Source organism: Phodopus roborovskii, unplaced genomic scaffold (genome assembly GCF_943737965.1).
Source record: "Phodopus roborovskii unplaced genomic scaffold, PHOROB, whole genome shotgun sequence".
NCBI classification, from domain to species: Eukaryota; Metazoa; Chordata; class Mammalia; order Rodentia; family Cricetidae; genus Phodopus; species Phodopus roborovskii.
In genome coordinates this window covers 943,092-970,464 of record NW_026126618.1, presented here as the reverse complement: position 1 = coordinate 970,464, position 27,373 = coordinate 943,092, and the positions used below count along the sequence as shown (strand labels likewise).

The 27,373-nt window shown below is 42.8% G+C and overlaps 1 protein-coding gene across 1 annotated transcript in view; it reads left to right on the top strand.

Annotated features, from left to right (window-relative positions):
• The first annotated feature begins 11,653 nt into the window (after window positions 1-11,653).
• The window catches only part of Utp20 (UTP20 small subunit processome component), a 72,642-nt gene continuing 56,922 nt past the window's right edge, over window positions 11,654-27,373 (top strand). The window contains exons 1-14 of the mRNA XM_051206343.1: window positions 11,654-11,761; window positions 12,912-12,992; window positions 14,022-14,088; window positions 14,218-14,350; window positions 15,079-15,267; window positions 17,083-17,164; window positions 17,817-17,954; window positions 18,407-18,562; window positions 19,118-19,264; window positions 19,436-19,570; window positions 20,435-20,512; window positions 21,386-21,564; window positions 26,063-26,218; window positions 26,334-26,422. Coding sequence (XP_051062300.1) covers window positions 11,717-11,761; window positions 12,912-12,992; window positions 14,022-14,088; window positions 14,218-14,350; window positions 15,079-15,267; window positions 17,083-17,164; window positions 17,817-17,954; window positions 18,407-18,562; window positions 19,118-19,264; window positions 19,436-19,570; window positions 20,435-20,512; window positions 21,386-21,564; window positions 26,063-26,218; window positions 26,334-26,422 — 1,675 coding nt within the window. The 5' untranslated portion in view covers window positions 11,654-11,716. The remainder of the gene's footprint in view (window positions 11,762-12,911; window positions 12,993-14,021; window positions 14,089-14,217; window positions 14,351-15,078; window positions 15,268-17,082; window positions 17,165-17,816; window positions 17,955-18,406; window positions 18,563-19,117; window positions 19,265-19,435; window positions 19,571-20,434; window positions 20,513-21,385; window positions 21,565-26,062; window positions 26,219-26,333; window positions 26,423-27,373) is intronic.

Here is a 27,373-nt window from a genome sequence, read left to right as displayed (position 1 = left end):
AATAGCTGAAGCTCTAAATTGCAGAAGTTAAATAAGAAGTAAAGTATTTCAATGTTGTTGGTTTGGATGTTATTGTACATTTATTTTAAATTTTCTACGAAACTATGCAACTAATGATACTTCTTAGATATTTCCTTAACTCAAAAATATATATATTTAGGCCAGGCATAGTAGTGCCATTAATCCCAGCACTCAAAAGGCAGAGGAAGGCAGATGTCTGTGAGTTTGAGGCTAGTCTAGCCTACATAGTGAGTTGCAGGGCTATTTAAAGAAACCCTGTCTCAAAACAACAATATATTTATGAAAAGATAGTTGAGGGGTGAAGGAAATGGCTAGGTGAAAAAAAAAAAAACCAGTTGCCACATAAATGTGGAGACTGGAATTTTGATTCCCAGGACCCATATGGAAGCCAAAAGGATGTGGTGTCCCATCTTTGAGTACACACATGAATAAACAGGCACGCACACACACACACCACCACACACACACACACACACACACACACACACACACACACACACACACACACACACACTGCGCATACACAAACAAAACAAGAAAATGTAAAAGTCAACGGAAATTTGAAAATGAGAATTGGTTGAACTGAGCAGGTAGCTCAGTCAATAGAGTGCACCTTGCATACAGAAGAACAGGAGTTCAATCCCCGGAACCGAAGTAAACATGTCAAGCACGCAGAGCACACACATGTAATTCCTGCACTGAAGAGGCAGACACGAGAACGAGACAGCCTCTGGAACATGCTAGCCAGTCACTTTAGCCTACCTCATGACAGTTAGGCTACTGACAGACCTTGTCTCCAAGGAAGTGGACAGCATCTAAGGAATGGCATCTAAGCTGATCCTCAAGCTTCCACCCAGGTCTGTAAACACATGTGCACAAACACATATGCATTCAAGATGAGACTTAGAAATGTCTCATCATGGTGACATTGATGAGTTTTCAAAGCCTTACCTGTGTGACTCTGTGATCCATGGCTAAATTCCAGACTCCAGTTAGGTTCTTGATAACGATTACCTCACCTTATTCTCCCAACACCTCAATGAAGGAGTTGTGGATCCCAGAGCATCATTCCCAGACCATTTCTTTGGAGTATATTTAACAGGCCAAAGAGAGCCGGCTCTCACCTCTGTGTGACTGGGTGTGCATCCATGTAAGAGCTGATGTACAAACAAGAAATGTTTGGGTATAACCTTTAAATTTTATTTCAAAATTAGGCTTTGAGGGTTCTGGAGAGCTGGGTCAGAGGTTGAGAGCACTTGTTGCTCTTGCTGAGGACTCAGGTTCAATTCTAGCACCCACACGATGCCTCACCATCACAGGAATCTGACACTCTCTTCTGGCCTCCAAAGACACTAAGCATAAAGGTGGTATTCGTTCATATGTGTAGGCAAAACACTCATATGCATGCAATAACAAAATAAATAAAAAGAAATTTAGGCTTTGATTCTGGCATGGTGGCCTCGTGCCTTTTATCCCAGAACTCAGGAGATAGAGACAGGAAGAGCTCTGTAAGTCTGAGGTCTGTATAGTGAGGCCCAGGGGACTAGAGCTGCATGGTGAGACCCTGTCTTGAAGACAAAATTAAACGGAAAATTTTGGGCTTTGTCTCTATACAGTATTTAACTTTTAAGTAAGTGCCTTAGTTTGCTTTTCTGTTGCAATGATAAATACCATGACCAAAATCCATCTGGGGAGGAAAGGGTTTATTTGGCTTAAGTCCATCATTGAGAGAAGCCAAGAGGGACTCAAGCAGAGACTCTGGAGGATTGCTGCTTCCAGGCTTACTTTCCAGGGCTTGTAGAGCCTGCTTTCTTATGCAACCCAGGATCACCTTCCCTGGGGAAGTCCCACCCACAGTGAGCCTTACCACACTAATCATTAATCAAGAAAATACCTTCGAAGCCAGCTTTTAACCTCAGCCCTCTGGATGGCAGAAACAGATGGATCTCTGCAAGTTCAAGGCCAGTCTGGTCTACATATCAAGTTCCAGGCCAGCCAAGGTTATATAGTGAGACCCTGTCTCAAAAAAACACCAGAAAGCGAGATAGAGACAGAGACACAGAGACAGACAGACAGACAGACAGACATGCCCCCAAGTACTTACCTGAAGGCCAATCCAATGGAGCCAATTCCTCATTTGAGATCTAAAACTAACACAATTAAGTTTTCTTCCTCATTTAAATCTTTAAGTGGATTGACATCTACAGAAAGATTGTCCCTGTTTAGGCTGTGGCTTCCATCACATTTCTTTTGAGGGAAAAGTTTAGGGTCACTGTTTTAGTTGGGGTTTCTATTGTTGTGAAGAGACACCATGGCCACAGCAACTGTTATAAAGGAAGACATTCATTGGGGCTGGCTTCCAGTTTCAGTGGTTCAGTCCATTACCATCATGGTGTGAAGCGTGGAGGTGTGCAGGCAGACATGGTGCTAGAGAAGGAGCTGAGAGGCAGGCAGCCAAAGTGAGTGCCACCCTAGGCTTTGCTTGAGCATCTGAGACCCATCTCCAGTGACACACGCCCTCCAACAAGACTATATCTCCTAATCCTTTCAAATAGTGACACTCCCTGATGACCAAACATTCAAATTTATAAGCCTATGCAGGCAATCTCATACAAACAACCACAGTTTCCCACAATAATAATATGTTGAAAATTTTAAAGACCGGGTTATAAAATATTCAATAAATATTATACAATAATATTTTAAAGAAATATATCTGTATGTACGATTGATTATAAGAAGGTTCTGGAACACTATACCCAAGGGGGCCGTATGAGAAATTTGTGAAATTTTTAATTTTCTTTTTGCATATCTAAGTATTCTAATTTTTATGCCACAAAAATAATATGTTACATTTTAATAAGATGAAAATGTTTCAGCCACTAAAGTAATATAGGAGTCAGACAACCTATGGCATGGGAGATTGTTCATTTGGTAAAGAGCTTGCTATGCAAGCATAAAAACCAGAGTTTCAGACCCTCAGGAACTCAGGTAAGAAGCCAGGTGTGGATATGGGCATCTGTAACCCCGGTGTTCAAGGGAAGCCGATACAGGTGGAAACAGGCAGATACTTAAAGTTTACTGGCCAGCTAGCCTCACCAAATTAGTGACCTTCGGGTTCAGAGATCCTGTCTTAATTTTTAAAGGGGAGGGGTGGAGAATTATAAGAGGAAGACGGCTGACATCTACCTCTGGTCTCTTCACACCTGCTTGCACATGTGCACACACACAAACATGTGCATACATACACACAGAGAAACTCTGGTTCTGAAGACATCATAACTGCTCTTGCAGACCATGCCTCAAGAACACACACTTGTAGTATTTCAGGCACTTTGTCCTTTCATTTACTCCTCTCTGTGGCTCTACACAGTATTGTTTTCATGTCATATGTGAGGAAACATGAGACTCGAGAAGATCACACATATAGCTAATCCATGTGTCCAGTACAATAAAGGCTCACATGAGTCCAATGGCCACACTTCCCCCACCTGAATTGACAGCCTCCAGAACATGCAAGCAAGCTAGCCTAGGACCCTGGATGTATTCATCATCACCACCACCCATGGGACCCTAATAGTCCTGCATCTAAGCGCATCTAAGTCACGTTCCTTCCTTATAGGTCAGGAAAGGAGTGCCTTGTTAAGCGCGTGTGCGCGCGCGCGCGCGCACACACACACACACACACACACATACGCACGCACGCACGCGTCACTAGCTTCTCCTCATCCTATGTCAAGACGAATGATCCAGTTCTCAGCAATCCCAATGCAAAAGTCTGGCTTGTTGTTGTCATTTTAAGATTAAATATGGGTTCTCTTGCTGCCTGTGATAAAGGCTCTTTGTGAGAGCGACTGAGGAGCCCTTTCTGAGGTACAACTCTCTCAAGGGAAGAGTCTCTACCTCATACCTGGCTGACACAATTGGCCTCTTATTGTAACAATAACCTGTAAAACATCAAGGCTTTGCCTCAATTACCCTTTGTTTTCTTGTTCTCTTGGATGTTTGGTTAAGTATTAATAGGACTTTGATTCACCATTACACCAAAGAGCTTCAGCTGATTCATTTGCAATGTCTCCTTGCAGTCATATTACTTCTGGGAAAAACATAATTGCCGGACAGTTTTCCCATCATGAAGGGACACAGAAGACTCATATGCTGCACCTTACAGAGTAGGTTTGGCTGAGTGACAAGTGGTAAGTGGTTGGCCAGGAGCCAACATTACAAGAGGAGAAGGAATCTGAGCAGATATGGACACGCAGTGACTTTGGGAGTGGAGGACAGATTTGTGGGAGATGCAATAATGGAGGGAACGTATCTACACTGGCACCAGGAGCTATTTGTGAAGTACTCTACTCATTGCTGGCCAGCCCCGGGACTACAGGCTTTTACACATGTTAAGTGATTCATTCTCTCAAGCAGGAGCTAATCCAAGGTTTAGTGGGAGTAGGTTACAAATACAACACGCTCAAAGTTGTCCTGTGAGAGTCAAGCACAGGTGACCTTAGAGGGAAATATATCTGACCTTCATGGTCATAGAAGTGTGGTTCTATCAATGTTGTGTGTATTGACTCTCTGCAAGGCCGGGGACTTGTCTATTCATAGATCAAAGATTCCAATCAGGCTTCCAAAATCCTTCAAGAAGCTTCTAAAATCCCCCAAACAGGCAAATTCCTGACTACTACCACCAGGACAGAGTCCCTCAAAATAGCAGTGGGAACACGTTGAGTTGATTCTGTAAGTTCCTGGCAGAGGTCAGATCCTGTTAGAACCCTCAGAGCTTACAGGTAAGGAATCCTGCCAAAACTTGAGCAGGAATTTGCTTTTTTCTGATCCTAAGACTTGGTAAAGAAAGCTCCTGTTGAAGTGGGGATAACACAGACTTTATTTGTTCTCTTCAAAACACTGAGAATGAGAGAAAATCTTCACTAGCTGTACACTGATAGAAGATTAATATCTAAAGTATTCCAAGAACTCAAAGAAAGAAATCAAACAACCCAATCAATAAATGGGCTAATGGAATGAACAAAGCATTCTCAAAAGACTAAGTACAAATGCACAATAAGCACAGGAAAAAATGCTTACCTTCACTAGCCATCAGAAAAATATAAAGGAAGACTCTATTCGGAATGGCATCTCAAGATTCCATCTCACTCTATTCGGAATGGCAGTCAGTAATAGTGGGGGAAGAGGAAGGCAGATCCCTGTGGATTCCAGGACAGCCAGGGTTACATAGTGAGACTATGCCTCAAAAAGCTAAAATCTAAAGTAATGATGAGGGGAGAAGGAAGGAAGGAAGGAAGTTGATAAGAATTTGGAAGAATCCGTATACACTGCTGATGGGAAATCTGTCAGACCCCTATGGAAATCACTATGGAGATTTCACAAAAAGTTACAATAGATCTTCCACTTTACCCAACTATACCACCTCAGGATATTCATCCAAAAAACTCCAAGTCAACATACCACAGAGTTACTTATACATCAAGGCTGAATGCAGCACAACTCATAATTCCTAAGTCAGGAAACCAACATATGCTGGTTCTAGCAACACAGGACTAGATAAAGAAACTGTAGTAGGACTGGATGTGATGGCACAGGAGATCTCAGTGAGTTCAAGGCCACTGTGATCTACATATGGAGTTCCTGGCCAGCCAGGATACATAGTGAAAACTTGTCTAATAAAACTGTGGTATACATACACAACGGAATGTTTTTCATCAATAAAGAAGAATAAAGTTGCTTGTAGGAAAATGAGTTCAATGGGAAATAATATTAAACAACTTAAATCATTCTCCAAAAATTTTTTTTCTCTCATTTGATAGGCATAGAAAACCATGTATGTCCATTCTAGGACATTTGCACAATAACACAAAAAGCTGAACCATGTGTTCTGAAGGATGTATTCTGTTGTTGAGAGGGTCCTTACAACAACCCCATGAGGAAACTGTCATCATTATTTAGAAACAACACGATCCAACCACCAAAAACTTGTTTGTTGTGTTTTAAGGCAAATGGCCCAGACTGCTGTCTGTTCAGTCACCATAACCCATTTTCTCTTCTTGGGCACACAGCCAAACTATTTCTCAGACTCCTGTGTAGTTAGGTAGAGCAAGTGACACTGAATCCCAGCTGAAGGCATACGAGCAGCACCATTCGAATGCCTGACCCATTAAATGCTGGTGCCTGTCTACACTTGCCTGCCCTCCTGGTGTCTCCAGAAGCACATGCTAAAAAATAGCTGCTTCTCTATTGAGCTGGGTTTCTAGATAAAGGAGCGTGTACCTGGTTATTCGCTTATCCAAAATAATTGTCCCAAACTGTCAGTTATGCAAGAAACAAATTTTTATCATGTGTGAACTGGCAGAAACCTTTGTGTCTTTTTTAATATGATTCTACATCTTTCAGAATATCTATACATATATACAAATATACATATACACATACACATATACATAAAAAGTTTTTCAAGACAGGGTTTCTCTGTGTAGCTTTGAAGCCTGTCCTGGAACTCACTCTGACCAGGCTGGCCTCGAACTCACAGAGATCTTCGTGTCTCTGCCTCCTGAGTGCTGGTATTAAAGGCTTTTAATCCCATTACTCTAGAGGAAGAGGCAGATGAATCTCAGAGGCCAGCCTGTTCCACAAAGCAAGTTCCAGGACAGCCAGGGTTACACAGAGAAACCCCCACTGTGTGGAAAGAGAGAGAGAGACAGAGAGAGAGAGAGAAAGAGAGAGAGAGAGAGAGAGAGAGAGAGAGAGAGAGAGAGAGAGAGAGAGAAAGAGAGAGAGATATCCCATGCCTCCGTGGCTAGCAGTTGAGGAAGGAGGAAGTCACCGGATGACTAAATGACAACCTCTGGTCTATGAAAGCACATGCACACATGTTTATATGCACCCCTGCCTGCAGACACATGAATTCACACATGAATGTACCTCTACACATACATACACATGTAAAAAAGAAAAAAAAAAAGCTTATCCTTTCCTATCTTCAGAAGATCTGGCAAATTTAAGGATTTAAGGTGAGTATGATTGTGTCTACCTATAACTGTATTACAAAGGGTGCTGAGGCAGGAGGATTGTGAGTTTGAGGCCATTTGGGGACACATATACTCTACCAGGAAAAAAAGAGAAAGGGAAGATGGGCAGAAAAGAAATCACATGTATGTATAGCCTGGATTCAGCAGTAAGGACAGTTGGAGGTCATATTGTTAGTATATTGTATTTATTTGTGTGTGTGTGTGTGTGTGTGTGTGTGTGTGTGTGTGTGTGTGTGTTACATGAAGAATGTCGTCTTCCTGAAAGGATGCAGTCTGTTTGTGCAGGTGGCTGTAGGGGACCATGTTGAGCACTTAAGGAAGCTATTTAATTCACGTGTCTCTAGAACCCATGGGAAGGCAAATTCCAGAGTACCTCCACTAGCTTTCGCTTGATTGCTTCAGAGCAGTGAGCCCTCCACTTTGGATTTACTTAATTCCAGGTGAAGTCAAGTTGACAACCAAGAATATCCATCACACAGTGCAAGCATGAAGACTGGAGTTTGGATCCTCAGCATCCACATCAATGCCAGACAGACACAACGGTGTGTTTGCGATCACAGGGAATCCCCAGAGCAACTTGGCTACTAGACTAGCTGAGTCAAGGAGCGACAGTTTCACTTGAGAAACTTCACTGCAACACAGAAGGTGGAAAGTGATCAGCGGGATGGCCTACATCAACTTCTGGCTTCCACGCTCAGGTATAGACATACCTATGCCCAACACATGCTTGTACACCACCTACACACATACATACACATGCAAAAATGTAGCCACCAATATAGCTGACACTCTTTCTCTCAAGAGGCATGAGCTGTATCTGTTCTTAAATCTAGTGAACCCTGACTGGCATGGAGTAGGGTGAAAATGAAGCAATGTAACATCTGGGTCAGTCCATATAAGGCCATGAAGCTCCTGCTTTACTTGCTGAGGACATTGGCATATAGATAATGTCTATACTTATCAGAACAATTAATTGGAAAGAATTGATCTAGGTTGCAAGTGATGAAGCTCTGTAGAGAGTTGCGAAGTGCTGCGCCTTAAAGATGGTGCTGGCTTCCTTCTTCCATGTTTCTCTGTCGTAAACAAGTCCTTATTGGCTAAGCCTGTTCAGCTTGCTTGCTTCTGTATAAGAGCTGCCTATCTGCAGGGTCCATGTGGCTCACTAGGGTTGGTCAGCGCAAGGGGCTTTAAGCCTGTGCGGGAGTTTCCCCGGAGTTAGAAGAAGAAGCTTGTTCAAGGATCCTGATTAAACTGCTAGAAGAATAGCTCCCCTGAGTTGCGTCTTCCTTGCTGGTCGAGGTTGGGCGCGACAAATCTCCAACTCACACTTGCTTGAATGTATCAGCTTACATACTGAAAAGTTCACGGGAAGATGCAGAGAGAGCTAGATGCCCAAAATTTGTCATCTGGGACTTGATCTCTTTCCTCTATGGGTTCTAAATTTGTATGTCCTCATTCACTTATCCTCTTGCTGGTTATCCCTGTAAGGTAAAATGGCTACCAGCAACCCTAAGTTTATAATCAACTGCTTTAGCCACTAAGTAGAAAGAGCCTTGTTTCCCCAATAATTCAACCAACAAGTTCTAGGAACAACTCTCACTGACCTGACTGGGAACACACTCACACAAACATTCAGACCCACACGCACACCCAGACACACACACACACACCTGAACCGATCATTTTACTTTTACACTTCTATTGTCTCCATCTGGCACATGTATCAAACCCAGAGACAGAGGCAACCCTGTTGTCATTGCAACTGCATAGATTGAGAATAAACAAATGTGGGTGAGGATCCCCAAAGAAAATAGAGAACACAGATTGTGTAACCCCAATACAGGCAAACTAGATGAAAACCACACATGTGCACCTGTGTGTTGTTTACTCCATACCCTTAATGAATTTGAGCTAAACAGTAAAATGACCACTGCTCAGCATTGTCTTTTCCACCCCACCCAGATGAATGGTTTAAGAACCAAAATTTAATTACATCTCTCTATCAAATTAAGTGGATAATAAGATCAAGTGGCTACAGACATCAAAGGAAGGGCTTGCAACAACCCCAGGAGCAAGAGGATCTCTGGACTTGATCTCAAAGCCTGTTGAGTTGTGGTGCACTTGAATTACCTGAATCCCAAGACTGTTTCCAAACCCTCTGGATATAGTGCATGGGCTAAGAGCACAGATTCTTAACGCTACCTGAAAATGTTGGGTCCTTATGAGATTAGCCAGTCATTGACAAGTTACTCAAGCTGCCTGTCTCTTAGCTTTCCCATTGGCAAGTGGAGGTAATAATATAAGTACCTCGTAGGAAGAGTAAATGAGTCGTTATTTGCAAAACACTTGGAACAGTACCTGAAGCATAGTAAGAACTATACAGTACCAACTATTCATCACCTGGGAAGATGAGCACAGAGCCAGGGCCTTTGAAGCCACCAGCAAGCAAAAGCATGTGACTCTGGCAGAATTGTTTATTTTCTCTAGAACTATTTCATTTCTTTCTGTTAGATACTATAACAATTATATCGTTCTGCTTATTTTACGGGCTCTCATAAAGACCAGTAGTGGTAATGGGTGCTGAATTCTTTGAGAAGCTCAGTCTTTTATAAAGAAGGAGTCTTATTAACATTATTTCCCTTTGGATTATTTGATTTGTGCATAAACAGGGCAGTTTTACACCTTACACTTTAACTCAAAGAATCGTGAGGAAAGAAGCTGGGCAGTGGTGGTGGTGGTACATGCCTTTAATCCCAGCTCTCAGGAGGCAGAGAAAGTTTCAAGACAGCCAGGTCTACACAAAGAAACCATGTCTTGAAAAACAAACAAACAAAAAATACCATGATGAAAAAAAAAAAACCAAAAACAAAAACAGACTACTTCATGAAGTGATGATTGATTGTCCAACCAAGCCTAGTTCAGAAGTCAGAGGAATTGTTTCATGATTTGAAATGCCCAGTTCACTACAATGGGAAGAGTATTAAATAAGGGTGAGGATACTTGGATTATAGTTTCCAGTTCTACTGTTAATTTCCTGTATCAGTAATTAATATGTGCTACCACGATCTGTAAAATGAAAAAGTGTGTCCACAGCCCTTTGATTTCCTCTCCACTCACTGTATTCTATTCGTGAGGGGCTTCTGGCTATTATTATTCCAGGCTGGAACCCAATCCTGTCTCAGGGATTTTTCACTTGAATGCTCCTTTACCTATTTTTGTACAAAAAGCTCCATGGCTCATTCATTTTCTTTTTATAGGCTTCTTCATGAACGTTATACATGCAATGTTTGTGCAAATGTCTGTAACTCTGTGACTATATGTCTTATGGCAGTCGAGGTTCTGAGCATAAACAGAGCTGGTCACCGAGGTTAAATACCCATCAGGTCTCCGAAAAGTAACTTCTCTTAGGCAGAAGTTATTTACAAATATAGTCTATGATTAATAGAAATAGCCAACAGTTTATGTCAAGCTCCACAATGCTTTCTTCTCTCAAATTTCCTTCAAACAATAGCCCAGATCGCCTTGTAGATACCAGTGGTCTATAAGGCAATGCATCCAACTCTCTACTTACAGTTTGTCTTGACTTTCTAAGATATGAGCACTTTAAATATTTCTTAGTAGACTCCCAGGAAATATTTAATCAAACAAACATTAAATGGAGAAAAGTTATTAAGTATTTTAAAAACTGTACATATATACACATACACATTGTATACAATTGAACAATCGTGCTTAACAACATGCTACACATAGACGTTAAACTGTTATGGAAAATACCAAAGGAAAAATGTTGTGAATGAAACTGAAGAATCTTCATTAAATTCCCCTTTTTTCTTCAAACTAGTAAGATTGTATTAGGAGCTGTTGGTTATAATAGCTCAGTGGTAGGGCTGTTTCTTGGCATGCTTTGATTCCCAGGGCCAACAAAATAAAACCTGAGCCTCTGAATTTGAGAGTGAAAGATCATCACACCAACCGCAAACTTTGGTTTCCTTGCATGCCAAGGGAGCTTTAAAAAACACATGCACCTTACATTCAGTGTATAACAAGCATTACTGTAAATTATGGGTGAATAAGGGCCTTTGACAGTGCAGGGTCTATAGCGAACAGCAATGTTAGCCGATAGTGACTGCTGTGTTTTCTGTGTAATAAAAACATATGTTGCTTTTTTTATTAATATTTTCACTCAATATAGTTTGATCATGTTTTCCCTCTTCCAACTTCTCCCTACTTACTCAACTTTATGTTCGACTCTTTAAAAAAAAAAAAATCCATTAAAACGAAAATCAAAACCAACATGTAAATGACGACAAAACAGAAAAACTCCCCCCAAAAAGAAAATCAAGTAAGTCCACAAAAAAAAAAGCAAACCACCGAGCTCGTCTTTTATTGGTCAACTAACTGCGCTCCCGCAAACCGCAGGACTGGCTGCCCGGAAGAGCGCGCTGCTCGGCCCGCCTCTTCCGCCCACGTGACCGCCACATCCGGCTTTCTCAATATGGCGGCGCCCAGCGGTGCGGACTGCACGTGAAGGAGAGCAGGCGAGCCAGCCCCGGAGAGAAGCGTGTGCGCGCCGCCGTCTGCTCCGTGCCGCCCGCGGGCGCCTTCCTGCCCCCCCGGAGGCCCGCGGAGGGCCGCTGCTCCTCGCAGCCATGAAGCCCAAGCCGCTTTCCCACAAGACGGAGAACACGTACCGGGTGAGCGCGGGCGTTTGGGCCGGGAGCCGCGGCCCCCACCGCGGCCTCTGTCTGACTAAGCGGATACCGGGATCCCTGGGGCTGCAGAGTCGGGGGCGAGCTGGGATCGCTCGGCCCGAGCCCTGCCGTTGTAGCAAATGCGAGTTCCCGGGGAAGCTGGGGGGTTTGGGCGGTGAGCGCTGGCCTGTCTGTGCAGTTCCCGTCAGTTCAGGCTCAGATGCATGGCCGGGAGATTTCCCGTGTTTCCTGCAAATGCGTCTCCCCTTTAACCGTGAAGACTGAGCTGAGGGCCGCGGGGGGGGGGGGGGGCAAGTGCTGAGTGACTTCCAGCTAGTTACTGTCTTTCCAGATCTTACTGTGACGGAGTCTGCCTGAGTTTTACAAAAAGAAAACGAAAAAGAAAAAGAAAGAAAGGAAGAAAAACACTTCTTGCCATGATTTATATAGATCCCTGTGCTTTTAGTGTGGTATGAAATATGAAAGACTCAGCAGGTGTACATGTCAGCGGTCATCCAGCTTCCTCCACCTATGTGGAAATGGCATTGGAAAACCATAGCTTAGCAGGTAGATCAGTTGTTAGAGTACTTGGTTACTTGGTTGGCGTGCAGGAAGCCCTAGGTTGGATCTCTGGCACACCTACACCTCATTAATAACAAATAAATAATAATAAGTAAATGATGTGTGGTGGCTAGTATCTGATATCCCAGAACAGGAGGATCCGAGGTTAAATTTAAAGGTCACTCTTGTCTACATAGCCAGTTCCAGGCAAGCCTGGGATATATAAGTCAAAAGTAAGTAAATAAATACATTTTTAAAAAGTAAGTTATGCAAAAATATGGAAGTATTTATTGTCGGCAAGTAGTTGCACAATGCATTTGTTTAGAGTTCTTACATTTTCCTTTTGTGTTTCATCAGTGGTAGCCTTTCTTATTTTTTAAAAAAAGTTACACATTTTATGATCAACAGGATCTGTTGTCTGAAATGACAAGCTAAGGGTACTGTTATTTGTGATGACAGTTCATAAAAAGCTGTTGAAGCTCTAAACATTTTACCTTCAGAGTCTGATGTGGTTGTGGTGTAGTGAACTCCAACCAATAGCAAGATACAAGCATTAAATGCTAATGTGCCTTAAACATGCTTTTCTTCGCAGTTTCTTACATTTGCTGAAAGACTGGGGAATGTGAACATTGATATCATCCACCGCATTGACAGAACAGCAAGCTATGATGAGGTAAGAGAACATTGATATTAGCAACTTCAAACCGTTTTGCTAACATAAGTAACTGTTTTTCAAGACGGTTTTTAATGTACATGGCAGCGATTTAGACCTGTGGTATTTAGAAAAGAAAGCACACATAGCAAATACATTTTAAATTCACTTTCAAAAGTCCTCAATATCTGTATGTTGCTAGCTGTTACCATTCTGGAGTCGTGCCATACGGGCTTGGGCATTTCCATCCTTGCTGTGGGTTCAGTTGGGTGATTTGGGTGATGCAGGGTTGAATAGTCAGCTTGACTTGATTTGGAAACTCTTCTCGTACATTTCAAGCGGATCTACAGACCTGGTATTTTTGGTTTGGGGTTTTTTTGTTTGTTTGTTTGTTTCAACTCTGATTTCAAAGAAATTGATTTCTTGGGGTATAGTTTCTTCCTCTTTAAAATGAGAGATGCTAGACTACACAATTTCCCATTCTAACCACATCCCTGTCGTTCTTCTCTGAAGAAGTGTTTTCCTTTTTTGCTGCCTCAAGCCCTTATGTTTCTGCTAGTCTTTCAAGCTGTTGTTGATGTAGACACCTTTAGCTTGGGGTTTCAACCTCAGTTCTTCTCCATCTATTACTAATCAGAGTCTACTCTGAGTCTTTGCGTGCATTGTCTTCTGACCTCTTCAGTGTGTTAAATGGTACCGTCTAGATCAGTATAAAATGCTTTGAGAACTCAGAATGAGTTCTTTGAGAGTAAGAAGGATGTCAAAAGATGATCTGTGTAAGATTTTACCCTAATTGAATTTTGCTGTTTGTGTGAGGACAAAAATGGCTCTTTCAAACTGAGGGAAAGGTCTTAGAAAAGCAGCAGAAGCTAGGAAATGTGAGTCACATTTGAGAGCCTATAAAACTGTTCAGTCTTAAAAGATGTGCTCAGGGTACATGCGTGTGTGGTGAGTGGCGTGGGAGAGATGGGAAAGATCATGAAGAGTTTCATGTGCCAAGCTTGGTCAGTTGCCTTGGAGTTGCACTAATGGGCTACCTTACTCTTGCAGGAGGTTGAAACCTACTTCTTTGAAGCTCTGCTGAAGTGGAGAGAGCTGAACCTTACAGAGCACTTCGGTATTTTTGTTTTATGTTTTATTCTCCCAGAATGTGTACTTTGTATGTTTCCAACTAGTGATGTGATGGAGAAACAGATCATAATCCTTTTTTTTTTTTTTTTTTTTTTTTTTTCCCCCGTTAATCCAGGGAAATTTTACAAAGAAGTCATTGACAAATGCCAGTCTTTTAACCAGTTGGTCTATCATCAAAATGAAATTGTTCAGAGCTTGAAGACTCACCTGCAGATTAGGAACAGTTTTGCCTACCAACCTCTTTTGGAGTAAGTCACGTCTCAAATGAAGACTTGATGGCATTTATCTGAGTTTTAAGAAAGTCATGTCTCATCACTGACCTTAAGTAGTGTTTATAATTTAGATAAATCTGCCTCCCTTTTTAGTTTACTATATCAGAAAAGGGTATGTTGCCGTAAAGCAGGGTAACACTTGCTCTGCCGTACATACATTACACATACAGCTCCCGCAAGAGCTGTGTGCTTCTTTGACACTAGGGGAGGGGGTCCCCACATTCTGCACTGACTGTTTCTGCTTTGATTTCTCTGCTCATCTGTACAGACTTCAAGACTTTTCTATCTCCTAAGATTTGAGCTGCTGAGCAGGGGTGGAGCATGCCTTTAATCTCATTGCTCAGAAGGCAGAGGCAGGCGTATCTCTGAGTTTGAGACCAGCCTGGTCTACCGAGTGAGTTCAGGGCAGCTAGGATCACACTGAGAAACCCTGTCTTAAAGAAGAAGGGGGAGAAAAAACCAAAGGGAGGGAGGAAGACTTGAGCTGTGAATGACAACTCTATAATCCTTGCACTCAGGAGGTAGATGCAGGTGGATCTTGTCCAGCCTGGGTTACATAACAAGACAAGAGCTTGTCTCAGAAACTAAAGCAGCAACAATAGAAGTGCTTCAGTTTAATTCATGAAATAACCATAAGCTACCTATGCTATCTGTGTCATCATACAGCCTTTGTTGTTGTTGTTGTTGCTTCGTTTTCCATCCAGTTTGGTAGTACAGTTGGCACGGGATCTGCAGACCGATTTCTACCCGCATTTTGAAGACTTCTTCCTGACAGTCACCTCCATCCTGGAGACTCAGGACACGGCACTGTTAGAGTGGGCTTTCACCTCGCTGTCGTACCTGTACAAGTACCTGTGGAGACTGATGGTGACGGACATGCCCAAGATATACAGGTGACCCTTTATTCGTGCAGGGTGTCTTGATATGCCTTCGTCCTTTGTCCTGACCTCTCCCCGACTCTGGCTTATTTCCTTGTTCAGAGCTGATTTACCAGTCACCGTGGTCTGCATGCCAGCTGGTCTGTCAGTCTGCTGTGTGTAGCATACCTACGTACTTTCTTCATCTCCTAAAGTGATTCCTGCCATCTAAACTTGACTTGGAATTTATCATATTAGCAACCCACACCCCCATACGAGCCATGCTGGCTTTGAATTCTGTACCTCTTTGGCTGCGTTTTGTTTTGTTTCTTCACTTAGGTAACACAGGCTTTATTATAGTTCTCCGAAATATAATCCTGTCCTCTACAAAACCCTGAGCTGCTGAAGAACCCCGTTTAAAATGTTCAGCTAGCAGAGATGCCATCTCTAAATACACAGGGATGTAGAAGGAGAGTGAGTTCCTTGAAGCCTTTTTGTCTAAAGAAAAGAAAAGATCGATATCTGTTCAAATCCGTCAGACTTAGTAGAGCTCTCATTTGGTTTTCTGATTATTTCTACTAAGATTACTGTAGGAACAAAGATCAGTCCTGTGCATCCCAACAGAAGGTGTGGGTGTGGGGCAGGACAGTGAAACCAGCCTTCTTCTGTCTTGGCTCTTTAGAGGCATCTTTGATTCTTTGGTGTAGTGATTCCAGATTCCAGAACTCTTCTGTCACTCATGCAGCTCAGAGAACTTGTCGTGAATGCTGTCTGCTGTTAAATTTCTTGGGAGAGTCACATATAAAACAGATAGAAATCTTTGTTCTGTGTTATATTAAGAGGGAGAGGCTTCCTGGGCACACACTGGTATGTGTAAGGGTAAGATAGGTTAACAGCAGAGAAGCAGTAGGAAGAGATCAGATCATAAAGGGCTCTGTCTTACTAGGAGGTGTTCAGCTTCATTGTGGGGACTCCGACATCTTCTAGGTCTGCCTTTGCCCAATCTCTCTGACACTTGCCTCTTCCCATGCCCTGATACCTCAAGTTTCCATTATTGACTAGTTTTTTTTTAACTAGATTAGCCTCTTTTTTCTTCCTTTATTTGTTACACCAACTTAATCTAACCGAAATAGGGTATTTCAGCCACTTTTTATTTGCACCTGTAATTAGTAAGGAGCTGTTAGATACTAGAAACATGGCAAACGTAGGATAGTTATATTCTGGTTTTTTTCCATCATTAAGTAGGCTAACCTGTGTGGTTACATAATTAGTTATAGCGGTGTGGTATGTGACAGTGTACACATTGTTTACCCTTCCCCTCAGCTCACTCTCTAAATAATGGAAGTAATAATAGTGCCCAGCTTATAGAGCTGTGCTGATTAAATAAAGTAAAGCAGAGGAATTACTTGTAGAAATGTAAACTAGTGCCCAGATTCCTCTGCCTGGGCTTCAGAGCTACATGTTTACCTGGGCAGATTTATCCATCAAGTCCCCTCTCTTGCCTTATCAACCCTCCTCTTTGAGACACGCCTCCTGCCTCCTTATAAGTTCCTGAGTGTGATCGTTTACTTACTACTTACCCATCTTTGCTCTTCCTAATAATAAGCTCTCCAGTTCACACCCCAATTCACCCCGCCTTTCTGAAGTCATCATGAGTTTCACCGTTTCATGAAATGTTTCTTTGAAGTCCAACGCCACTTAACTTACGCTGTTGTCTCTGGCCTCAGCCTTCAGTTTGAGCCTGGCTGTCTCTGTGATCATGTGTGCATACTAGCACTGTTGACCAGATGCTGACGTGAAGCACGTGTGTACTAAACTGATACCTAACTGCCCGTCTTTCTCCTTTTACAGCATGTACAGTACCCTCTTGGCGCATAAAAAACTACACATAAGAAATTTTGCTGCCGAAAGTTTCACTTTTTTGATGAGAAAGGTTAGTCTGCTGTTTTATGTACTTATTGGTAGTAGATTGTGAGGAATCTGATGATCAGAATAGATGTTTTTTAAAATGTAATTACAAAGTAACTTTTTAAAATACATAAACAGAAGCTTGATATTATTTCCAGCTTGTGTCGCTCTAAGGTTTAGACTTTACCAACTAATTAGTGAACTGTAATTAGAGTCATTCTGTTACTTAGGTCTTTACAGCTTTCAGTGTATATAATATGTTATAAAATGTCCTTTGAACTAACTCAGTGAAGCTAAGTACCATTTATGTTGGTCTGATTTTTTTTTTTTTTTTTTTTTTTTTGCTTTTCCTGGTGAATTTTAGGTTTTGGTAATAAAATAAAAACATTGGTATTAAGTTTCTTTTGTGCTCATAAAATATAAATGCTTGATTTACTTTAAAAGATAGAATGTTGCTTTATGTTGTTTTTCTTAGCACATGCTTTCTTACCATATCTGAATTCATCACCCTCATGTGACAATTACGAGGGCAAGTACGTGATTCTAGTAGTTTGAAATCATTACACATTCTGTTCCTTTCAGAGTTTTTCAGACCCTATTTAAATATGAGTATATAAAATAGTATGGATTCTTATTTAGTCATCCTTGTAAGGGAAATTTTCCATTTCTCATTTTAGGTCTCTGATAAAAATGCACTTTTCAATTTAATGTTTCTTGATCTTAATGAGCATCCAGAAAAAGTGGAAGGAGTCGGACAGTTGCTCTTTGAGATGTGCAAAGGAGTCAGAAATATGTTTCATTCCTGTACAGGCCAGGTAAAGGGGGGGGGGGATATTTGAAGTTTGCAGAAGGACAACAGAGAATAAAGTGAACGGTGTCAGGGTGGGTAGAATTCCTAGGATACATAGGAAGTACAAACTGGGGAGTGTCAAGGTTAATAATGTGCTTTTTAATGTACACTTTGGGTACTTTTACTTATAAAATCACATTGGTCTTCTTGGTCCCGAGTACTTGAAACTATAACATCAATTGATGGTTATGGGTGGAGGGGAGAGAGGCTTTTCTATGATAAATTCCACATCCTAAGGCTAGGCAGTGTGGTTGGTACTTACCTGTAATCCCAGCACCTGGGATGTTGAGTTATAAGTCAAAGCTGCCATATCCTAAATTTTTAATAAGATCAGTATGATAAACCACAGCTTAAGGCTTTCTTTAAAAATTACTATCCAAAAAAATGTTTTAATTGCTTTCTCTTGCATTCCCACAGGCGTTGAAGCTCATTTTGCAAAAGCTAGGGCCAGTTACTGAAACAGAAACTCAACTACCATGGATTTTAGTTGGGGAAACGCTGAAAAACATGGCCAAATCCACTGTAGTCTATATCTTTAAGGAACACTTTGGTGTGTTTTTTGACTGTTTGCAAGTAAGTTCTAATTTTTAGGAATGGATATGTACCAGGACAGTCTGCATACCCTTTGTCATTGCTCTGAGCTGAACGCTGTTAGAGATTGGATTCCTTATCAGCTCCTTTATGCTTCTAGCCATACATCGATCTTGCATCCTCCCCGTAGTCTTTCTTGTTTGCTTGCTTGCTTGTTTTGTGGTATCATACAATACAGTGGATCATAGTGGCTGAGACAATCGCCAGATTTCCTGCTTGTATCTTGGTTCTACCAGTTATTGCAAGTGTGCCTTGGAGAAGTTATGTAGAGTACCTGTTACTTGGTATTTTCATATGATAAAATGGGGCTGATGTTACCTATGTCAAGGATGCTGTGAAGGTGTTGAGTAAGTACTTCCAAAGAATGAAGTACTCAGGAAATACTAGCTGCCGTTGTCTAGTGATGCCTGAACTGTGCCCCCTTCATTAGTAATAAGAGTGTGAGAAGATGAGCTGTCACAGGACATCCTGTTATTGCATGAGCAAATGGGTTTGGTGTTTTGTAGTTACTCTTTCTCTCAAATTCCTGATTTGAAGGAATCACTCCTGGAGCTACACAACAAAATGACAAAAACAAACTGCTCTGAAAACTCTGAACAGATGAGTCGGCTGCTGGAAACATTGCTGATCCTTGTGAAACACGGAAGTGGGTCAAAAATAGCCAGGCCTGCTGACGTCTGTCGGGTGAGTTTCCCAGTCCAATGTGCCTAAGCGTTTGTTAAAGGCTGGGGCTGGGGTGTGGCTGTGTCCTGCACTCACCTGGCATGTGCGAAGGACTGATGGTCCCCAGCGCTGAAGGGTGGGGGTGAAGTAGAGATTGCTATGTGTGCCTTGTTTTCTCTTTGATTATTACAGGTGTTGTCTGAAGCATTGCAGACAGACAGTCTTTCCACATCTTGCCGGAAGACCCTCTTGGATGTGGTTTCTGCTTTGCTTCTAGCTGAAAATGTTTCCTTGCCGGAGACCCTCACCAAAGAAACCATAGAGAAGGTAGTTCACTTCAGCAGATGTTACTTACTTGAGTAGTTAATAATGTGTTTAGCATTGAGTATACCTGCTGAGAAATACAAATGAAGCGTGGCAAATGCTCTGCCCCCAAGCGATTGAGCTTGTTAGGGAGCTGCATGTCATGATGGGAACAAGCCGGATGGAGCACAGATAAAGTCCAAAGCAAACAGTGAACATGCGTAGTTTCCTGTGCAGTGGGGTGTGCTGCATATGCCAGGGTAGGTATGATGCCTGCCCTTATGGCTGGGTAAGGGAGCCTGGCAGTGAGTAGTTACAGTATGGTGGATTAATGGGTTAGAAATGTCTGTTGAATTATGATCGTAGTGGTCTTTAAAAGTTTCTTAACAGTTTGCCAGCAGAGGGGAAAACCCCTGATGAAACTTTAATGCCTGACCTGTGTTCATAAATGTGTGTAGTCTGAGCACACAAACAATTGAGAAAAATGTGATAGATAGCGGTAGAACTCTCTTTGCTGTGAAAGGTTAGGGTTTATCCTGTAAGTCCGAAAGGCCCCAGAAGAATTGAAGCAGGATCATATCTGCTGTCTGCATTCTAGTGGGTTTTGAAAACATGTTGACATGGGACTGAAAATACAAAACTGAGTTTCTATGGAGCCTTCTGCTTTTCCTGGTGTGATTGTGTGTAGCTGGGAAAGGTCCAAGCAGCCGTTAGTGTCTGCAGTAGTCACTGAGGTGCCACGCTCTGCATCTAAGTTCCTTCAGAGCTGGTTAAGCCTTTGAATGGAATGAATAATGGTTGGCCTGTGGTGTGCCTGCCATCCCTTACTGTAGGGGTAAGGAAGGAACTGTATACATTTATAAATACTTTTTCATCTTTGCTTCACAGATATTTGAAAGCAAGTTTGAGAGACGTTTGATTTTGGATTTTTCTGAAGTCATGTTTGCTATGAAGCAGTTTGAACAGGTAAGCAAGACATTGATTTTAGGGTACTTTCTAATTATGTCACAGTATAATCAAATTTGAAATTTTGCGATTTTTCTGTTTTGTTGCTTTTTGAGAGGAGCAGAATCGGTGCTTGCTATTTTAGTATACTTTTAAAGCAATTGCAGTCAGTCATAAGTTGTATGGGATACTTTATATGTGAAGTCATTTAAAATGCTATCTGTCCAGGTTGACTGTAATCCCAACACTTGGGAAGTGGGGGCTGGAAGATGAGGTAATAGCCCGACTTGACAGGGTGTTTAAGGCCAGTCTGGGCTGCCTAGGCCCCACCTCCAAAACCACCATGCCAAAAAATAAAGCCAGGTGTGACACATGCTTGCGCTCCCAGCACTTCAGAGGCTGAGGCAGTGTGAGTTCAAGGCCAGCTTGGACTATATAACAGGAACCAAGCTAGCCAGTGTGCTCACACAGGTACACACACAAACATAAACACACAAAAAACAGTGATAGCTAGTAGCCACTGTGCTTTTAGTAGTAAGTGAGTTTATAAACCATTGGTAAAATTGAAAAGTCAGCTTAAAGAACTTGGGTGTGAGTTAAAAACGTAGAGAATAGTTTCATGCTCGGCTCTGTAGCCTAAAGTCTCAGACTGCCCTGTGCTGCATGAGACCACTCTCAACCACCCCCCCGTTATCTTACCTGGATGTGGTGACCTACACCTGCATTCCCAGCACTGGGGAAATGAAGGCAGGTGTGTGTCTCTCCCCTGACAGCATTCAGAGTGTTGCTGCATTGTCATCTAGCTGATCTTGCTAGAAACCCATTGAAGTGTTGTGATCTCTTTCCTGGGTGTTCTTTTTGTTAATGATTGTTAATTTCCGTTTTTGTCTTCAGCTCTTTCTACCGAGCTTTCTCTGTTACATTGAGAATTGTTTCTTGATGGGTGACTCTGTGGTCTGTGACGAAGCGCTGGCCATTTTAGCCAAGCTCATCCTGAACAAGGCTGCTCCGCCCACTACTGGCTCCATGGCCATTGAAAAATACCCTCTGGTTTTCTCACAACACACTGTGGGGTAAGTTCTGAATCCATTCTCTATAGTGATGGTAAGATTATCCATTTCTAGCTGATTGCCCAAAATGATAACTGTATATATTCTCTAGAACAGTGTCCATAATAAAGTGTTATGGGAGGCTCAGGCTGTGCCTCTACACACAGTGATTCATAAGATTACAGTTTGCAAAGTTTAAAACAAGTGCATGTGAGTGTAGAAAAATGTGGATGGAAACAGAAACTGTTAGCTTTGTTTATCTCAGAGGGTGATTAAGAAAAGAGAGGTTGCTTTTCTGACTCTTTCTGGGCATCCAAGATGTCGAAGCGAGGATGTGGTGGGTCCTCAAGCAAAATTCCGGATTTTCCTGGGTCTTCCAGTAGGAGCCATAATCAACTGTGCTGACAGTACTGGTGCCAAAAATTGTATCATCTCTGTGAAGGGCATCAATGGACAACTGAACAGACTTTCTGCTGCTGGTGCGGGCAACATGGTGATGGCCACAGTTAAGAAAGGCAAACCAGAACTAAGCAAAAGGTCCATCCAACAGTGCTAATTTGACAATGAAAGTCCTATCAAAGAAAGGATGGGGTGTTTATTTTGAAGACAATGCAGGGGTCATAGTAAACAATAAAGGCAAGATGAAAGGTTCTGCTATCACAGGTCCAATTGCAAAGGAATGTGCAGACTTGTGGCCCAGGATTGCATCCAATGCAGGCAACATTGCACGATTCTCCAGTGTATTTGTAAAATATATTCATTAAAAAGTCTTTGCTACAAGAAAAAAAGAAAAGGGGTGTTTAGCTGGGCAGTGGTGGCACACGCCTTTTAATCCCAACACTTGTGAGGCCGAGGCAGATGGATCTCTTTGAGTTCCAGGCCAGCCTGGTCTACAAAGCAAATTCCAGGATAGTCAGGGCTACTAAACAGAGAAACCCTGTGTTATAAAACCAAAACAGAAAAAAGTGATTATTAATTTTTGTTAACCTTTTAAGGTAATTTTAAATTCATGTGTACTTTCAAGAAATTGTATAGAGAGGTTCTGTGTGTACATTTCCCACTAGCAACATCTTACCAAATCTTGCTGAGGTGTTAGAACTGGATACAACTTAGCAGCGTCCCTGGACGTCCTCACCTGAGTGCTGTCCATATGCACATCTCTGGGTCTGTGCAGGTGGTCCCTCAGCAGGCCTGTCTGTCGTCACCGAGAGGCACGAGGCACAGACGTGTTCGCCCTTGTCCCCATTTGTTTCTAAGAACTCAAAGACAGTGATATAATTTCCCTTCTCCCGTGCCCCTGCCCACTCCACAGTTCCCTCGCCCGCCCGCCCTTTCCTAGCTGTACTCACACTTCCCTTCCTGCCCCGTACTCAGCCAGCCTGCCCTTTTTACATCACCGTGAGAACGCTCTGTACGTACGGTTGTGCGGTGCACTTTGTGCCAGTGGTTGGCCTTTCCACCTAGCACAGTCCCTGTGAGATTCACCCAGGTTGCTATGCCCGTAAACTCGGCCCTCTGTTTCCGAGCAGGCTTCCCTGGTAAGAACGGAACACCATTTAATTCTTCACGTGCCGAAGGACATTTAGTATTTCTGCTTCCTGGCCATTGCTCGCTCATCTACTGTGAACATCTGTGCTTTCAATCCTGAATGTCCCAACGTGGAGTTTGGGGCTTTATTTATGGTCAGTGTGAAGAGTTTGAACCCACCTCTTGTAATAGCGTTATAGTGACTTGTGAAGGCAGGGCTTTGAAGAGCCAAATACAGTTTATTAATTCATGACACAAACAACAGTTCTATAAGACATATTGAAAAGTGAAAAGTGTTTTTGATTTTTTTGTTTGTTTTTGTTTTAGAGCTAGGACCTCACTATGTACTTCTCCCCTCCCTCCTCCCCTCCCTCCCTCCCTCCCTCCCTCCCTCCATCATGTGAAGTTATGCACTAATTCGAGGTTCAGGCCGACCGGCTGCTGACCCGCCTTGGCGTGTTTGTTGAAAAGCTCTTCTTCTCTGAGGTGCTGGTCTTGTACTTGTGTCGTAAATCACCTGGGCATGTTTTCTGTGTCTGCGCACAGTAGTCTGCTCCATTTATACTTGTATTCCAACTGTTTTAAATGCTTTCTTTTCCTGGGGTGGGTGGGGATGGGTACATGACACGTTTGTGAAGTCAGAGGACAACTTTTGTGAGTGGGTTCTTTCCTTCTGCTCTGTGGGTTCTGAGACTCAAACTCAGGCCCTTGGATTTGGCAGCGAGTGCCTTTACCTATTGAGCCACCCTGCTGGCCCCACTCTGTTTCCGTACTTTATTTTGTGTTTGATGGAGTGGTTATACCTGTGCCACCCTTGTGCTTTGTTAGAGACGCTAGGGTAAGTGGATGGAGTTCCTTGAGTTTTGCTAAGTATTCAGCTTTGAACTTGGGTGCATTCTCTGGGGTGAGGGGCACTGTCCCCACAGTCACGGGGTATAGTTTGGATTAAGAGCTTGAGATTGGGGAGACTTGCCTCCTTACTGCCTGTGTACACCTCCCCCTCTGAAGGTAGCTTCTCTATCAAATGTGCCTGCGCAGTCTTGCTTTTTTACCTGAGTCTGGGTAATGAGTAACTCCTGGAGAATCATTTCCTTGGGTCTTCTATCTTGATTTCACAACCTAAAGCCAGTCTCCAGCAGGCACATTCTTGCAAGTGGCTAGAACTCTGGGTTCTGTGCCGTGGAGTGAGGCTGCTTTGTTCTTGGCATCCCCTCAGGGAAGCCAAGGGATTGATGAGGCAGTGTGTCACACCCCACAGTTCTTTAATCCTCCTGAGAAAAATACATAGTACAAAAACTTAGATCTTTTAACCCCAAGTTAGCGCTACAACTTCAATGTCTCTTTCCCTGAGAAAGCATTCCTCTTCTCCCTCCCCCCGAGATGTAGTCTGTGTGAAAGGTCACTTTTGTCTTAACTCTTCCCGTGGAGATTTTTGAGTCATAGTTTGAGCTGAGTATGGTGACATGTACTTGTACACTCAATTAGAACACAAACAAGGAGTTGGCAAGAGGTGTGTTGCAATTACAGTCCAAGCTAAGCAACATTGTGAGTCTGAGGTGAGCCTGGGATCCATAGAGAGACCTGTCTCTTAAACATCATAGTCTCAGTACCATCCCGGCTGTCCATCTCACCGGAACTAAGAGGAAATTGATGTGGACACGCTCATTTCAAGACTCATGTACTTCTGTAGGCAAAGGTGAAGCCGAGTAAGAGAAGCCTCTCCATAGCGCAGAAGATAATGTTGCTGTGGAGAGGGGCCTGGAGAGGCAGTTAGGCAGTGAGCAAGGAGAGGGAGAGAGGACCAGTCAGTCCTTCCTGGAGTTGGCCTTTGGATTTACTATCACTGTGGAAAGGACTGAGGCTTGCAAGATCTGTGTTCAAGACCCCAGGTGAGGAAGGAAGTTAACTGTAGAACAGTGCTGGGACAAATAATGACTTTAAAAAGTATTATCTCAGTATCTTATCGTTTTATAGATTGTCAAATCATACTCATTGCCAAAAATACTAGCAAGATGACTCGCTGGGCAGTAGAAGCACATGCCTTTAATCCCAGAACTTGATGGGGGGTGTTGGGGTGCAGAGGCAGGTAGATCTCTATGAGTTTCTAGAAAGCCTGGTCTATAGAGTGAGTTCTAGGACAATCCTGGCTACACAGAGAAGCTGTCTAGGGGTGTGGGGAAATAGGTATGATAGCCAATGAATTGGTAGTTAAGTTAAATTAACTTAATTGTCTATTTCCAAATATTCTATGTCCTGAAAAGTGTGAAACAAAAAAAAAAAAAAAAAAAAAAAAAATGTAACCTTTTGTTGATTTAAATAACAGAAGTCATTATAGTCCACTTCTGGTGTGCAAGTTAACCAAACTGGACATGGATGATGAGTTGCCAGGCATATTATCTCTTATTTCTGTGACTAGAAAGGGGTAGTTATAACTGTACTGTATGACTAACACATAACAAATGCTAAGTCATAAAAGTTCACTCAGTAACCTTGCTCCACATTAAAGTCGGAGAACTGTCAGTCATAATTAATAAAAGTGATATTTGCCAATTTTACCACGGTAATTTTGTGACATCATTCTTCATTTGGAAAATAGTAAAGTTCGTGTAAAAAGGAAACAGATGTTTGAGTGTGGTGGTTCATGCCTGTAATCCCAGCAGCACTCAGAAGGTAAGAGGCAGGAGGATTGCCACAACTTCCAAGCTAGCCAGGGCTCATAGCTCTACTCTGTCTCACATAAATAAGAAATCGAGAGTAGAGATCGGTTTGTCTCTGTCCATAAGAAATCTGCCCCGCAGCAGTCCTCGGGCTAGGAAGGACCTGGTCTAAGGTACAAATGGCTTGAAACAGAGAAGCAAGCATGGGGTTGAAGCGCCAGGCACTGCACGTTTGTTTATTTGATCCAGCTTTCACCTCCAGTTCCCTCCTCCGTTCAAGATGCACCCTTTCACACTTGCCATCGTGTTAAATATCCGTCTATTGTTTTACCCTTCAGATCCTACTTAAAGCAGAGGAAGACTAACCCTAAGAGAAGACAGGAACAGTTTCCAGTGCTAGAGCATCTCCTAGCCATACTCCAGTTACCCCCAACTAAAGATACCACTTACCTTTCTCGGTCTTGGGCAGCCCTGGTGATATTACCCCATATTAGGTAAGAAAATAACTTTAGTTTTACAGGTGTGTAACATTTTGATTAAAATGTTACCCATTCTTTGCCATTATGTGGGAATTGAGCATTTCCCTTTTTCTCTGCACTTCCTGAACAGACCTCTTGAGAAAGAGAAGGCGCTAGCTCTAGTGCCATGCTTCATAGACTCGCTCTTCGTGGCTGTTGGCAAGGGGAGCTTTGGCAAAGGTCAGTGACAATCAGCACTTGTCTTCTCTGCCTGTAAATTAAATGTAAACATGAGTCATGCCACAGAATAGTACTTTCTCTGTTCTGCTCTAACTCCCTGTATGAAAGATGCATGTGCCAGGGACCTGTGCCACTTGTATGCACCCCATGTGTGACCGGGTCCAAGTTGCCTCAACACAAGGAAAGTCAGGTATCAAGAGGCTGTTATAACATGGGACACTTCAGCCTTCTGTCTCCTGGTCCTCTTACCTAACCCTAGATACACCTGCTCAGCCACGCTGCTCCACACTCGAAACAGAATCTGACGCCCTTACTTACATGTGTGCTCCCTCTCCTGGGAAGAGAGTTCTTATCCCTGAGTTCTTATCCAGGGCACTCGGGCTGCTTGCTTGTTGCTGCTGTGGTAAACGCCAGCCATGCCCTGCCAAAAGTGACTTAGGGAAGAAGTGATTGTGTTCGTGTACAGTTCCAGGAACGTCCATGATGCCAGAGGAGGCATGGCTGCAGGCAGCCAGAGAAGGAAGCTGAGAGGTTGCTCCAGTAGCAAGGCTCTGTGTTAGCTGGATATCTGGTGGCGAGACCCTGTTGGATGTGTGACTTAACTGAAGAATGATTTCAGCATGAGTAATTTTATATATAGATAACTGAGCTTTTGAAAAGCCCAGGGCTACTGTTATGGAAAGTTCTGGTCCAGGTGATGCGGGAGCATGGATTGTATCCCTTACTTGAAGTGCTTAGAACCAAAAAGTGCTTCACGTTTTGGAGCCCCTCACTCAGATTTTGAAATATGTACATGTGTGTCACTGGCTAAGGAGCCCTAATGTGAAAATGCCAGATCTAACATTGTGACGCTGAAGCTAAGTGCACAGCATGGCAGGGCTCAGACACTCCAGTCTGGAGAAGAGGTCTTGGCCTCAGGTGGCTTCTTAGTCAGTGGCATGAACTTCTATT